The sequence below is a fragment of the Zalophus californianus genome, chromosome 6 (assembly GCF_009762305.2).
Source record: "Zalophus californianus isolate mZalCal1 chromosome 6, mZalCal1.pri.v2, whole genome shotgun sequence".
In the NCBI taxonomy this organism is placed as follows: Eukaryota; Metazoa; Chordata; class Mammalia; order Carnivora; family Otariidae; genus Zalophus; species Zalophus californianus.
This window is the reverse complement of record NC_045600.1, coordinates 112249575-112263655: the sequence shown is the minus strand read 5'-3', so window position 1 is coordinate 112263655 and position 14081 is coordinate 112249575. Positions and strand designations below refer to the sequence as shown.

The following is a 14081-nucleotide window of genomic DNA, read 5'->3' as shown; positions in this document are numbered from 1 at the left end:
CAAAAACTGTCAGACTAAACAAAAAAGAGAACCTAATGATATGCTACATAAGCAACATAAGATTACAAAAGGCTGAAAATAAAAGGATGCAAACACTTAAACACTAACCAAAAGTCAGTGGGTAGAGCTATATTAGTATCAGAAAAAGTAGACTTAAGGTAAATAGCATGACTAGAGATAATGGTGAGTCCATTCACCAGAAAAATAAAATTCCAAATCTGTATGCATCTAATAATATAGTCTTAGTTGACACACAAAAAAGGAGAAATAGAGTGTCATAGAGGAAATAGACAAGAAAGCAAGTATCTCTGGAATTCCAGAAAAAGAAAACAGAGTATAGGTAATAAATAAAAGAAAATTGTCCTACCCTAACACAGACACGTGCCTTCAGAACAAAAAGACTCACTAAATAGAGAAGTCACATCATACAGACATTTAAGTTAGAAGAATTCAACTATATATTAGAGAGAAAATGTGAAACAATTTACATAGAACAAGCCATTCTCCCTGCCATTCAGTATAAGCACGCAATCTGAGACATGAACTTGTTCTCCCAATTGAGCTCAGCTCCGAGTGTGAGCATCTCATCACACGACAATTCCAGAGTTTTTAAAAAAAATGTTTTTGAACAATATAAATGCAAATTGTCCCCTTCATTCAGTACTTAACAAAAGAAATAATCTGTTCCAACACTAAAAGGAAAAGCCATCTATGCCCAACATATTGAAAGATGAAGTATCAGCCTCCAATGTGGGACTTTTCTAAGGTATGTTGAAGGGAAATAAGATAATATGCAGTTTTCATATTACTTGTGGACTTCAAATCTAATGCCTAACTAAAATGCAGCTCCACTGTACCAGGTTGAAAAAAAATCAATTAATAAAGTCCCACCTTGTCATATTCTGGTAAAAATTCTGTATCTCAAAGTCCACAACACTAAAAAAAATAATTTTACAAATTTACATATTAAAAAATTAAAAAGATATAGTAGATATTAATACTATGTACAACATTAAATGTGGGGGTTACAGGGAGAACTGTCCAGTGAGTTTTGAAAGAAAAAGACTGTGACACAGGAATTTTATATCAAGGTCAAATTATTATGCACGAGCAGAGGCAAATTTTTAAAACTTAAGTGTGAACAAAATGGAACTAACTACCAAGTTAGTACCCACAATGTTATCTGATATTTCTTACCCACAAATTTTAAAGACTGACAAATATGACTAATTCTGAAGCTGCAAAATCTTTACTTAACTACAGCTACTCTGAAGAAAGAAGTTCACTCTTCCACAAAACTGTCATAAAATTTTTTAAAAAGCAAAGATTTCTTCAGAGAGTGGCAAAAATTAACTCCTCAGAACTTCACAAGACACATTATCCCAAAGCTTCTTTCTGCGACTTTGAATTAACTCCAGAGAAATCAGTGTTTCATAAAAGACGCCCACAACATCTAGCAGGAAATAAATGAAGTCTTAAAAAGCAGATATGGAATGATATCCATATCATTTTCAGGCATTAAAAACTGAAACAAGCACCGTCTCCAGTTTCTTCTTTAGCACTGCAATCTTTAAAAGATAATCTGGCCTATGATTTCATCATCTAATAATCACCTTTCCACTTCATAACAAATGATAAACTTAAGAATAAAAAAATGAACTTTTCAAGAAATGAGTCACTGATCAAGAACATTTCAATTGATTTTGCCTTTCCTCTGCCTCAACTCCTATTACTCTTCCTTCATCCTCCTTGTCAAAAAAACCCCTATCCATCTAAAAAGCGTCCTCATGCCTTCAAAACCAGGTCAAGTCCTACCTCCTCTAAGAAATTTAACCAAATACTCCAAACTAAACAAATCCTTATCCTTCTCAACATATGCACCCTCATTTAACAATCTAATTATACACAGCCATCAAGAAAAAATATAAAACAAATTATATAAGCACTAGTTAACTTTCATGTATTTTTAGCTAGGCTCTTCATCACTTATAAAATAACAACAACAATAACAACAGTTTACATTTAATGAGTCATTAAGATAAACCAGGCTCTGTTCTAAGCATGGGCACATATTTACTCATTCATCTCGTACCTCAGTCCAGCAGGATGGTGAGTGAGTGAGTGTGTGTGTGTGTGTGTGTGTTTTATTTAAAGTTGTTCAGAATTGTCTTGGTAAGCCTCCCCTTTCCCTCCCTAGCACTCTAACCTAGGGCCACACCATGCATGTAGGGGTAAGTGAAAGGAACCAATATTACTCTGGCACTATCCCATTTATTCATATGGAGGTTTGTGAAGAAGATATCCATAGGCGGAGTGAACTTTATTATGTTACATATCTCTGACTCTAGGTACTTTTCTTCTGCAGACAGGGTAATATTTCCCTTCCTTTGGACACCCAACTATGGGTGTATGCTCGAGTCTTTGCCCTCTCTCTCCTTTCTCCTTCCTCAGTGATATGATCTACCCTAACGGCAAACCTCTATCCAGATAATTCCTGAACCTATATTTCCAGCCAAGAGAGCTAGCCGGACTTCTCACCTGAGCCTAATTCTATAATGCCTTTACAGAAATGTTCTGCTGGCATCTCAGACTCAAGGTGTCCAGAATGAAAATAATCTCTTGTCCCTTGAACTTGTCTCTTCTGCTACATTCTTCATCCATTTTCCACTTGAGACCACTTAAAAGTGCCTTGAGCCAAACTGGCATTCGAGTATTTGAATAGCTGAACTTACTCACTCTAAACCAAAGTTTCTCATCCTGTCTTAAAAGAGGTATTGGACCTGCTTCAATTCCTATTCTTCAGCAAAACAATGAATAAAATACTTATTTTCCTTCGAAATAGAACAGCTTGAAAGCTTATGAATCCGTATCAAGCGAACACAAGCAGTGGTGAGCAGAAGTCAGATAAGCAGACTGACTCAATTACTCAGTTCACTTCTCATTAAGTTAAAAATCTCAAGCAACCATGGGAGTTTTGACAATTATAAAATTTAAAATTGTTCCTATTCTTAATTATGTATTGTTTAATTAATATTTATAAATGAACCTAAGACTCAAGAATGAATATAGAATATGAACAAAAGACCTGAACAGACAATTCTCAGAAAAAAACCATCAATAAAAATCTGAAAAGATGCTCAACTCCATTAACAATTTTAAAATATAAAATTTGAAGAGATATACTTTTTTTGTCTATCAAACTGGCAAGACTCAGAAGACTGAAAATAACCACTATGTTGGCAAAGGTGTGGGGAAACAGGCACTCTCTCACTTGCTGTTGATAGTAAATCAGCCTTTTGGAGAACAATTTGGAAATAACTATCAAACATTTTAACACACATGCTCTTTTACCCTACAATTCCACATCTACAAACTTATTCTATGGTATTTTTGAACATGTACACAAAGATATTTGTAAAAATGGGTTCACTGCATATGTTTGCAATAAAAAAAATTGGGAGCATCAAACTGGAACGGGTTAAATTAAGTATGATACATCTATAAAATACCATATGGCTATCAAAACAGCTGTGATAAATTTCTACGTACTCATACGGAAAGATGTCTTTAAAACAAGCTGGAAGACAGTATGCACAGCACAACCCAATTTTAAATATATATTTATATATATTTGTTTATACATGCATTGTTATATATGTATTATATATTTAAAATATTTAACTGTACATATAAAACAGAAATTCCACGACACCTGGGTGGCTCAATTGGTTAAGTGTCCGCCTTCTGTTCAGGTCACGGTCGCAGAGTGCTGGGATGGAGCCCTGCGTTGTCAGGCTCCCTGCTCAGCCGGGAGCTGGTTTGTCCCTCTCCCGCTGTCCCTCCCCCCAGCTCTCAAATAATTAAATAAAATCTTTTTTAAAAAAGTCCATAGCTATTAAAAGTGATTATCCCTGGGGAGAAGGCTGAAATAGTATATGATTTCACTTTTTATTTTACATATTGTTTGAAGTTTTATGTTTTTCATTTCAAGGCAACAATTAACTTCACCCAAAAATTAAAAATTCAAATGCAGTACATATTTTAGCAATCAGGGTTAGAGATGCTGCTAAAAAAGATAAATTCCATGGCCAGTGGGGTCGGCACTAGCAGAGAAGGAGCCATGCCCTGCCACCTCACCTCTCTTCCTATCACATTTCCTGTTCTCCACCTCAGGTGTCAACCTGGCCCATACTATTTTGAGGTGAGATGAAACTCCAGAGATCTCGAAGTTTAGACAGATCTCCCAAACAGTAACTGTATCTATAGTATAAAGAGAAAAGAAAGGGCAAGGGGCAGGCAAGATCCATTAGCAGTGATGGAGAGGGAAAGAAACTTTCTTCAACATGGCTGAGGCAATTTTTTCTGCTTAAGGGAAGACCTTTGCATTCTTACGTTTATTTTAAATCTCCTTCCTTACGAGGTCACAACTTGCTGTCGTTAGGGGGCATTCCCAAGAGAGCCTCTACCCACTTATGATCAGCAATGGGCTTAGAAATCAGACAGTACAATCTGTTAGAAATCCACATGAATTAAAGATAAATAGGCTCTAAACAGAACCTTTGGGACTCTGAGAAACTTACTTACTTTGATGCATGGACTTTGAAAACGTATTTCTCTTATTCTCTAGTCTTCAGTTATATTCTAGAGGTAAGGGTCCATATGGTTGAACTCTATGTAGGTGAGGTGGCTATTAATAAAGGGGTTATTGCCATAAGAAGTGTAACAATCTCTTGGATATTAACACTACATAAATTTAAAACAATAACCCCACCTCAAACTTCAAATGCTTTGAAGAATTAACCAAAAAAATCCCTTAAATTTTAGCTGCTGCATTAAAAGTTATGCTATGAATAGTTATCAATAAAACATAATTTGTGATTCTGTCCCTAAACTTATAAATTATAATGATATCATCTTAACTTAATATAGACCTTCTATAACAAAATATATCAGGGTGATTTTTTTAAAGGTCTTATTTATTTATTTGAGAGAAAGAGAGAGAGTGAGAAGGCGCGCACAAGCAGGAAGAGGGGCAAAGGGAGAGGGAGAAGCAGGCTCCCTGATGAGCAGGAAGGCCAATACAGGGCTTGATCTCTGGATCCTGGGATCACAACCTGAGCCAAAGGCAGATGCTCACCCGACTGAGCCACTCAGGCGCCTCCAGGTGATTTTTTTTTTTTTTCACTTACTCTACATCTGAAAAACAAATATTCTGTATCCAGTTTCCATGTACTATCATGTTAAAAATTCACTCTGCTCAGGACTCATCACCAAGTTTTACTGGCTATTACTGACCAATAATAAATTCTGAAAACCAGTATAATCAATCTCCACATTTCCCAAAGACACAGAAGAAGTTGCACCCCCCAGATGGTTCCATTATTAGAATTCTCATATATTCAAACATTCCAGTGACCATTTCGCTTAGAAGAAATGAAAAATAACCTCCTCGAGACTTCTAGTCTACTGACTTGCTAAAACTAGGTTAGGACTACTTGAAAGCTATGAACCAAAATTATAAGAGAAAGCAGAACTATTACTTGATTAACAGGAACACAGTGATTCCAGAATTTGTTTATCCACCTACAGCAGTAATAACACTTCCTCCATCCAAATCAAGTTATCTATTATCTGTGAGGATGTCTTATCTCTGCTATTAGACCAAGGCTTCCTAAGGATAGAAACCACGTCCAGTTCATCTTAGTATCTCCACAGTGTATAGCTTTGTGCACAATTAGCCATCGATAAAATGTTTGCAACTAGCCAACATTACCTAAATGTTTAGTTTTGGCTATAGATAAACTGACTGGAAAATTAAATTTTAAAATTCTTGCTATGAAACAATTTTAAAGAAGGTTATTTTCATGGTTTTTTTTAAGAGGAAAAGCAAAAAAAAAACATATTTGACTTTCAGACTGCCCAACAGCTAACTCCTTTCAAGAAGAATTCACATACTGATTTCCTTAAACATATAACTACTACCTCTCTCTCTCTCTCTCCTTTCTTTACATGAAGGAATCACAACCTGCTCATTTCAGCCAGATCTATAACCTGGGCAATTTACTTTATATCACGTATAAAGCCTAAGAGTAAGCATCTAATATTTCAAGTAATCCTGCAACTTAAAGTATCTCACAATTTCCTAACACTTAAATCTTTATTTCTTGAAATCAGCCATGAAGCTATTTTTATACCAAATCATACACAATCCTGTTTACAGGCAACTTAAAAGATTTCCCTAATCATATCCAACTTCATGTCAGAAAAAAAAGATGTACCATAACTGGAGCTCTAGAGAATGACAAAAGGTTAATTCTTGCATCCGAGAACAGAAATGATCAGTGTTCAAACACAAGAACTGAATAGAGGTCATTCAGATATCCACGACTCAATTTTATAGACTTCAGAGTTATAGAAACTTAAAGGGAGAAGGGACCTTTGAGATTACCTATTAATTAGGTAATTAACCCCTGCAGTTAACAGATGAAACAGAGAAGCTATAGGACCTGCATTTTAAAATAATGGACTGAAGTACTCAATGTTCACAATTAAAGGTGAATATACCTCGAAAAAGTTGTAGAAGTACTAGTAAATGGTATTATTCTTGATGATATCATACTCTTCTATAATAAATGGAAACCTGACTCTCATATACACACAAAAACTATCTTTTCACCAATAATTCCATATGTGGGGATCCAAAAAACAGAAGGGAAACACCATATGCAGAAGATGTTCATGACAGCATTTTTTATTATAGCAAAATACTAAAAACAACTTCAGCATCCATAACGGGAGAATAAATAATTAGAAGCAGTATGCAGTATCATAAAGAGCATAAGCTTTGGAGCTGGAAAGACCTGGATTCAAATGACAACTTCTCCACAGGAGAGCTATGGGACCTTTGGTCACTTAATATTTGAGACTCAGTTACCTCATCTGTAGAATGGGGGGATGTTACCATCTTCCTCACAAGGTGAAAGAAAGAATTAATGCACGTAAAAGAGCTTGGCATAGTGCCTAGAGTTCAGTGAGTGTTCAATAAATACTACTTTTACTGCTTGCTATTAATGCCATATTCATTCACTGCAATATTATACAGACATTTTCAATAATGGTTATAGGAAAATCTATACATACTGGAAAGATCTCCAACACACTGTTTAAAAAAAAAATCAAGTTGAAAAGCAATAGGTAGTATGTTCCTGCTTATGTGTAAAAAATACAACTATACATACATATGTAAATGCAGGAGAAAAAAATACCAGAAGTGGTTATTTATAGGTAAAAAAGATATTTGTTGGTAGAAGTGATACTTTACTTCTATGTTGTCTTACTTCAAAAATATATATACATATTTTTAAATAAATTTTAAAAATAAAATTATTTAAATATAATATAGCAACCAAAAGCTAGCATAACGTTAAAACATCTACATATAAAGTTGTACATACTTCATGATTACTATGTAATACTGACGTGTAATATTAACAGAGACTAGAAAGAAATATACCAAAGTTATACCAGTGGGTCTAAATGACTTTTGTCTCTATTTCCAAAATTTCTTAATCAAAAAACTATTTTCATTCTAAATGAATCAAAATTTTGAGTTATATTTTAGTATCTTTCACTGGCTTGTGTTCCATGGCAATGCCAATTTTTTAAAAATCATAAACACCAGACTTTTCATTACCTCAGGGAGCTATCTGGTCAACATGATCTTATCTATGGTCATTTCTTTTGTTCTCCTATTGTTCATACAATTTTACCTAGAAGCCAAAACACCTACCAATGACATGGTAAATACCTTGCAACCACACAGAAGTCACTAATAAAATAAATAAAATAAAATAAAGTGTTTGGGAAAAGACTATTAAGTAGGGCCTACAGCCTTCATATATAATGAGATTAATGTTACCCCAGTATTTTTTTATTAGTGTAAAGAAAACTCATAAAGAAGAAATCAACAATGATCAATTAAGCCAACAGAAAAAAATCTACACTTTGAAAAAATTTAATAGAATTGCAGTATTTTTTAAAAGTTCATAGAGAAATGTTAAAACCATTCCACAAAGATACAGCACTTTTCAGTTTATAAGCAGTTTAATATTTCATTTTTCTGACAACCCAGTTAGGTAAAAAGCAAGGTTACCTATAGCCCTCAACAGATAGAAGAGCAGGTATGGACCATGGGTGAAATCCCAAATCCTCTGCCTCAAGTCTTTTTTCACTATCCCACATTACACACTAATTTTCATACAGTCTAAGAATAGCAATATTTTTTATCTCCTTTGAACATTCTGCCTGGAAATCTACAAATTCTTTTATACCTCATCCTGTTAGGCAAGCAGAGCAGGGCATCAGTCTCTGTTTACAGAAGACTCAGTAAAATCATTGATCTTTCCAAAGATGACAAAACTAATAAAGACTAAAACTGCAGCATATCCAGAGGAGGATGACCAAACTCACAACGGGCCAGAAAAGTAAGTAATGTGAAGAGTGGCTAAAGGAATAGAGGGGAAAGTGACATACTTGCACACACACAAATGTTGTCATTAGACACGTGAAAGGCCATCATACAAGGAAATCAGACTTGTGCTATATGGCCCTAAAAGGTAAAAACAAAGGCAATTCAACATTCCTTCAACAAACATTTACTGGTTATCCACTCTGGTCCAGATGCTTCTGCTACATTAGGTATACAAAAGGTAAATAAGAGAAGTCCCAATTCTCAAGAGGTTCAGACAAGTTGAGGAGACAAGAAAATACATAATACAAGATTTAAAGCTATGAGAACACGGAGAATAACAACTCTCTCTTTGGGCAGGGGGATAGCAGAAAAAAATTCACTAAATGATGAATAGGAATTTCAGAAGCAGACAAGGTGGGAAGTGGCATTAACAGGAAGAAAGGACAAAAAAAAAAGAAGAAGAAAGGACAGCTTGTCAAAGGCATGGGGACATGAAGCTCTGCAATAAACCAGAAGTGGTGGAACACCAGGTACACATTAGAGGTGCCAAGAGATGAGGCTTTAAATTCGGGGTGGGAGAGGCCAGTGGTAAAGAACACAAAAGGCTTCACAATCTTCAGGCCAAGGAGTTTAGACTCTAACACTCAAGCTGTGGAACACTAATAGGAGATTTTAAGTAGGAGGATGGCATGCTCAGAAAAGGACATAGGAAAACTCATTCCAGCAGGAAAACAGATGTCTGGAGGGTAACAGTGGAGATAGATGAATTACAAAGCCACTATTATTAGTCTAGGTGGGGATGATGATGAAAAGATTCAGATTCAAGAAATATCTAGGAGGTAAAAATCAAACAGAAGTATTGGCTATAGGAATGAGGGAATGGGGAGGGTAAAAATCAAACAGAAGTATTGGCTATAGGAATGAGGGAATGGGGAGGGTCCAGGATGACTTCTAGATCTCAACTTGGGTGAATGGCACACAAAGATGCCCAAGACAGGTAATGCAGGAAGACAAGTCTATGCAACCATTCAAAAATGTGAAAGCCCAGGGCCAGGAATTGGTTTGTTATTGTCTAGAGAAAGGGGATGAGTGAAGGAGGAGGGAAGGGGAGCAAAAATGAGTTTACCTTTGGTCTTGGTTAAGTAAGGGGCCTATTCAGTGAAGCTACTGAATGGCACGTGAAGAAGACTGGACTAGGAGAGTCATTAGCTTACATGCAGCAACTGAAGCCAAGACAGAAGGAGATCAACTTTGATGCCAACATTTCATAAGGGAATAAAAGAAAAACTTGAGTAACAAATAACGAACTGAACACAAAAGTAAGAGACGAATTAACAGAGTGATGCCGAAAAAGGCAAGAGAAAAGGAAAAAGAAATCAAGAAGAGAAGGTTGAAAATTAAAGTTAAATGTGCTGCCTAAAGCAAAGTTTATGGGCAGAAGTTATTCAAAATGGGAAGAGACCACCTTGTGAGGTAACAAATCACATCATCAAGTAAATGATTCAGACAGAGAGCGTCACCTATGTGGGATGATGACAAGAGGATTCTTCCCTTAAAGGAGAAATGCAGCTACAGTACACCTCTGAAGTCTAGAGCAAGGTTAGCCTCACCACCAGTAGGACATTTCATCAAACACATTTTTGCATTCTGACCAAGAATGGAATATTCGATTACTCTAGTAAAAGTTTTTTAAAAGGTTTCTACATATTTCATATAACTCATAAGCAACCAATACTGGATTTAAACTTCACTAATTCTGCTCTTGGCGTACAGAAAGTTGCTGGAGAAAGTGTGGAAATAGCTCATCTGGTCTACTTTAAATTCAAACTGATTTCAACTGAGCTCTCAACACTGACTTCCCTACTTTCCCGTTCTTGCATTTCAATTCTACCCCATCACCATTCCTTAACCCTCACTCTGATTAGAGAAGACTTGCACCGCACAGGCAGGCTGCTCTGTCCTGACTTCTTTCCCTAGGTCCCTACCCATCTTTTCAGAAATCTTCCCTTCCTTCCTTCCTAAAACCAGACAGTGTGCCTAATCATTTCCAACCCTCTACAGCTGACCATTTTCTATCACTAGTTCATCTCCCTCCTTTGTCCTCCTCAACGTCACCCTAAATTGGAAAACCACTCCATTTATCCCGCTGTCCCACACCCTAATTTTCTCCCTTTTCTACCAAATACCTCCATCCCCCTACCACCTACTCACTGTAATCCCCCGCAGAAAGGTTTGAGTCTACCACTCTTCAAAAATAAAAAATTAAAACCACTGACAAATGACATGGGATCTACTGACCACTTGTTTCAGTTGCCACTTACTCAGTTCTCAATTCCCTCGATCTCTCTGCAGCTTATGACAGAACTGACCAGCCCCTTCTTATTGCAGAAATGAGAAATAAAGCAGGCTGGCTTGTGCCAAGAATCAGATCTGTACTCAAGTCCCTACTAATACCACTAACTAGCTGTGAGCCTCCCCACCTCCAGTCCTCCTCACCCTTCGGATCTCACTTCTCAGACACCCTGACACCCAGACTAGGTTAGGTCCTGGCAGTATACTTTCTCAAAACCCATTCTTCTACTTTCTAGTGCTTATCACCTTACTTACTTACTTAATTAGTAGTTAATGGCTATCTTCCTACCCACTCACCAGACTGGAAGCTCCATGAAGACAGGACACACATTTAAGCAATGCCTGCACCTTATCATCGCAAAATAAAAGCCCATCAACTGAATCAATGTTGAAATATACGTTTCAATCACTTCTAAGAGACTGCTTACATGACTTTTATTAACCTAATAAAATTATTTTATTTATTTACAAAATTACTGACAAAATTCTAAACAAACTCCACCAATTACCTAAAACATACATAATATGAATTACACATAAAATTAAGAGTAGGAAGGAATCTGTCTTTCCCAAATAGTTACATTTCTCTTGCCCATCCACAAGAATAGAAAGGCTGGATCAGTAAACCTACGTTTCAGGCCCAAAATGTGTATTCTAACCCAGGTACAGGCTGAGTGTGCAAGTGCAGGTTTGATACTAAAACACTCTTGTTTATATCGCTGTTTAGATAATGCCTATCGGTATTCAGGTTTAAAGCTTTTTAACGTTGGCAAAAGCCATGAGCTAATAATACTCTGCAAGAAAATCAAAAGAAAGTTTAATCAGTTGTTACATTTGCAGTGTGATTTTAAGTATTATTCAGTATGAATCCAAAAAACAAGTAAAGGCTTGGCGATTAGAAGCTGCCACTGTGCCTGATCAGATGACGTTCAAATGCAAAAATTTCAGATCTCATACTAGTAGGTGAGAGTTTTGTCAAGTTTTACAATACACCACCTTGGTCAAACAATTTAAACAGATTGCATGTTAATTTGCCCTTCAACTGCTGAGTGTGTCCCGATCAACTACACTGTAAGGTCTTCTCCAGGCAGGCTTGGCCCCCTTAAATAAATAGGGGTGCAAGTAATTTCAATAATCTATGATATTTAAAAATAACACCTAAAAACAGTTTTTCAGGCTAAATATATACATTGCACCTGGAAACATAAAGTACTTAAAATCCGATGCTTAGACAATTCCCTAGGTTAAGAGCAGTTACCAGGCTGTAAATAGAGTTGTAATCCCCAGGAAAGGAGAGGCATTTCATAACGGAAACACTAACAGATATAATCAGTTGGAGCGGTTCTCCAAGTCGCCCTCATCGTTAAGTCAACACCAGCGGTTGTGAGGGGGCAATTGTGCCCCTCAGACACCCTCACTCTTCTGCAGCCTCGGGGCTACAATCCCCGCACGATGTGTCCCTCGAGACCAGCCAGCGCTCCCCTGGGACCTCAGCTGGGAAATCCCTAGCCAGGGAATGCGGAGTTCAAGCCCCCCTCCCCCTTCCTTTCCTGAAAATTAATGAATTGGCCGTGCGATTGTTTATTTAATGAGGTGTGTAGTGGCCTCTACTGGTGCTTGTGTGAGCACAAGAATGTCCCACTCTTACAAGTGGGATGAGCCTGGGGGAGGGGAGGAAGGCGAGGGGTGAACCTGCCTCCGGGTACAAAGCACAGAACTAGACCCGGGAGCCCCCGACGTGCCCCCGCGGCCGCCCCTTCCCCGGCCGTGTCCCCGCCCGCCTACTTCACTCTCCACCTAGCGCGACCCCCTTTCTCTTTGGCAACCGGTGCCGAGGCAGAGAAGTTCCTGCACGTTTCCTCCAGGATCCTAAACAAAAACACCGCAGCCACCGGTACGGGTGCGGGTGCCGCGCCCCCGCCCCCACCCCGCGCCTCCCGGGCCCGCGCCCCCCGCTTACCTGGGGACTGCGGCGGGGAGCCGCTCCTGGCTGCCGCGGCGGGCGCCGGGCGCCCGAGCAGCAGCAGGCAGCAGAGCCAGAAGGAGGAGGTGCTGAGGAGTCGCCGGGCTCCCCGCTCCGCCGCCATCTCTGCCCCGCGAGCGGCGGCAGCGGTGGCGGCGGCGGCAGCGGCAGCGCCGCGGAGCCCTCGCCTCCTTCCCTCCCGCGCGCCTCAGCCGGTCCCTCGCTGCAGGCTCGGCTCCCGCGGCCGCCGCCGCCACTGTTCCGCCCGGCCCGGCCCGCGCGGCCCCTCTCGCGGGAGGGGAGACTCGGGGGCGCCTCCCTCCTGCAGGGGGGCGGAGAGGGGAGAAGAGCAGAGAGGGGGGGAGTCAGTACATTCCGGGCCGGGGTTGGGGGGGGTCGGTCTCCAGGTTCCAGGCGCCGCCACCCGCCGCCGACTCCGGCTCCACACACCAGTGCGAGGGGGGCGGAGACCGCAGGCGGCGGGGGTGGGGGGCGGGGGCCCGGAGCGCGCACACCCGCGCACGCGCAAGCGCGCGCCTCCCTCGCCCGCACCCCCTCGGCTCCGTGCGCGGCCCGCCCCCGCTCCAATCCCGGCTGCCGCCTCGCGGGCCGCGGCGGCGGGCCGCTCCCCTCCCCCCTCTCCCCGGAGCCGCGGACGGGAGCGGGGCGCGCGCGCCGGGCGCTGCTGCTGGCGTCAGGGAAACCCCGGAGAAGCGGATCCTCCTTCTCCTCCCCGCGGCCGCCCGCTCGCCGCAGCCCCTAGTCCCCGCGCGCCCCCGCCGCCTGCTCCTAGCCCCAGGGAGAAATCCACACACCCCCTTCTCACCTCCCCTGACGCCTCGGGCTGCGGAGACCTGGGGCGAGAAGCGCTCCGAGCTCAGGCTAGTCCGGCAGGCCGGAGCGGGAGCGCACCTCTCCTCAGCCTGGGCCCAGGGCCTCTATATAGGGCCTCAGAGGAAACCGAATGGCCTCCGGGAGGAAACCTGGGTGCGCAGAGGGTCGGCGCGGGGCTTTATGTGCTCGCCAAAAACAATAGCGATCCCGCCCGGCTCTTGCTGGGACCTGGCGCGGCTCCCGTGGGAGGGGGCCCACCGCGCCGCCGCTGACCAGCTTCCAGGCCGGGCCGCCCTCGCCGCGCGCTTCCCGGGACAGGGCCGGGGCCCGCCCGGACCGCCGGGCCCGCGCCTCCACCCGCGTCGCTCGGCCCGGGTCCAGGGAAGCAGGGCGCAAACAAAGGTGCCCGGTGTCCACCCCTCCAGCCCGAGCAGGGGCCGAGGCTGAGCCCCAGGGCTCCCC

The 14081-nt window shown here is 41.2% G+C and overlaps 1 protein-coding gene across 9 annotated transcripts in view; it reads right to left on the bottom strand.

The window, feature by feature from the left end:
- The window catches only part of NEO1 (neogenin 1), a 241344-nt gene extending 227472 nt beyond the window's left edge, over positions 1-13872 (bottom strand). For 5 of the 9 annotated variants that reach the window (XM_027569929.1, XM_027569931.1, XM_027569924.2 and 2 more), the window contains exon 1: positions 12783-13250. In XM_027569929.1, coding sequence (XP_027425730.1) covers positions 12783-12909 — 127 coding nt within the window. In that variant the 5' untranslated portion in view covers positions 12910-13250. Of the gene's footprint in view, positions 1-12782; positions 13251-13611 lie in introns of those variants that run through there. The other 4 variants (XM_027569923.2, XM_027569927.2, XM_027569928.2 and 1 more) reach the window with 2 other exon arrangements.
- Between the last annotated feature and the right edge of the window lie 209 nt (positions 13873-14081).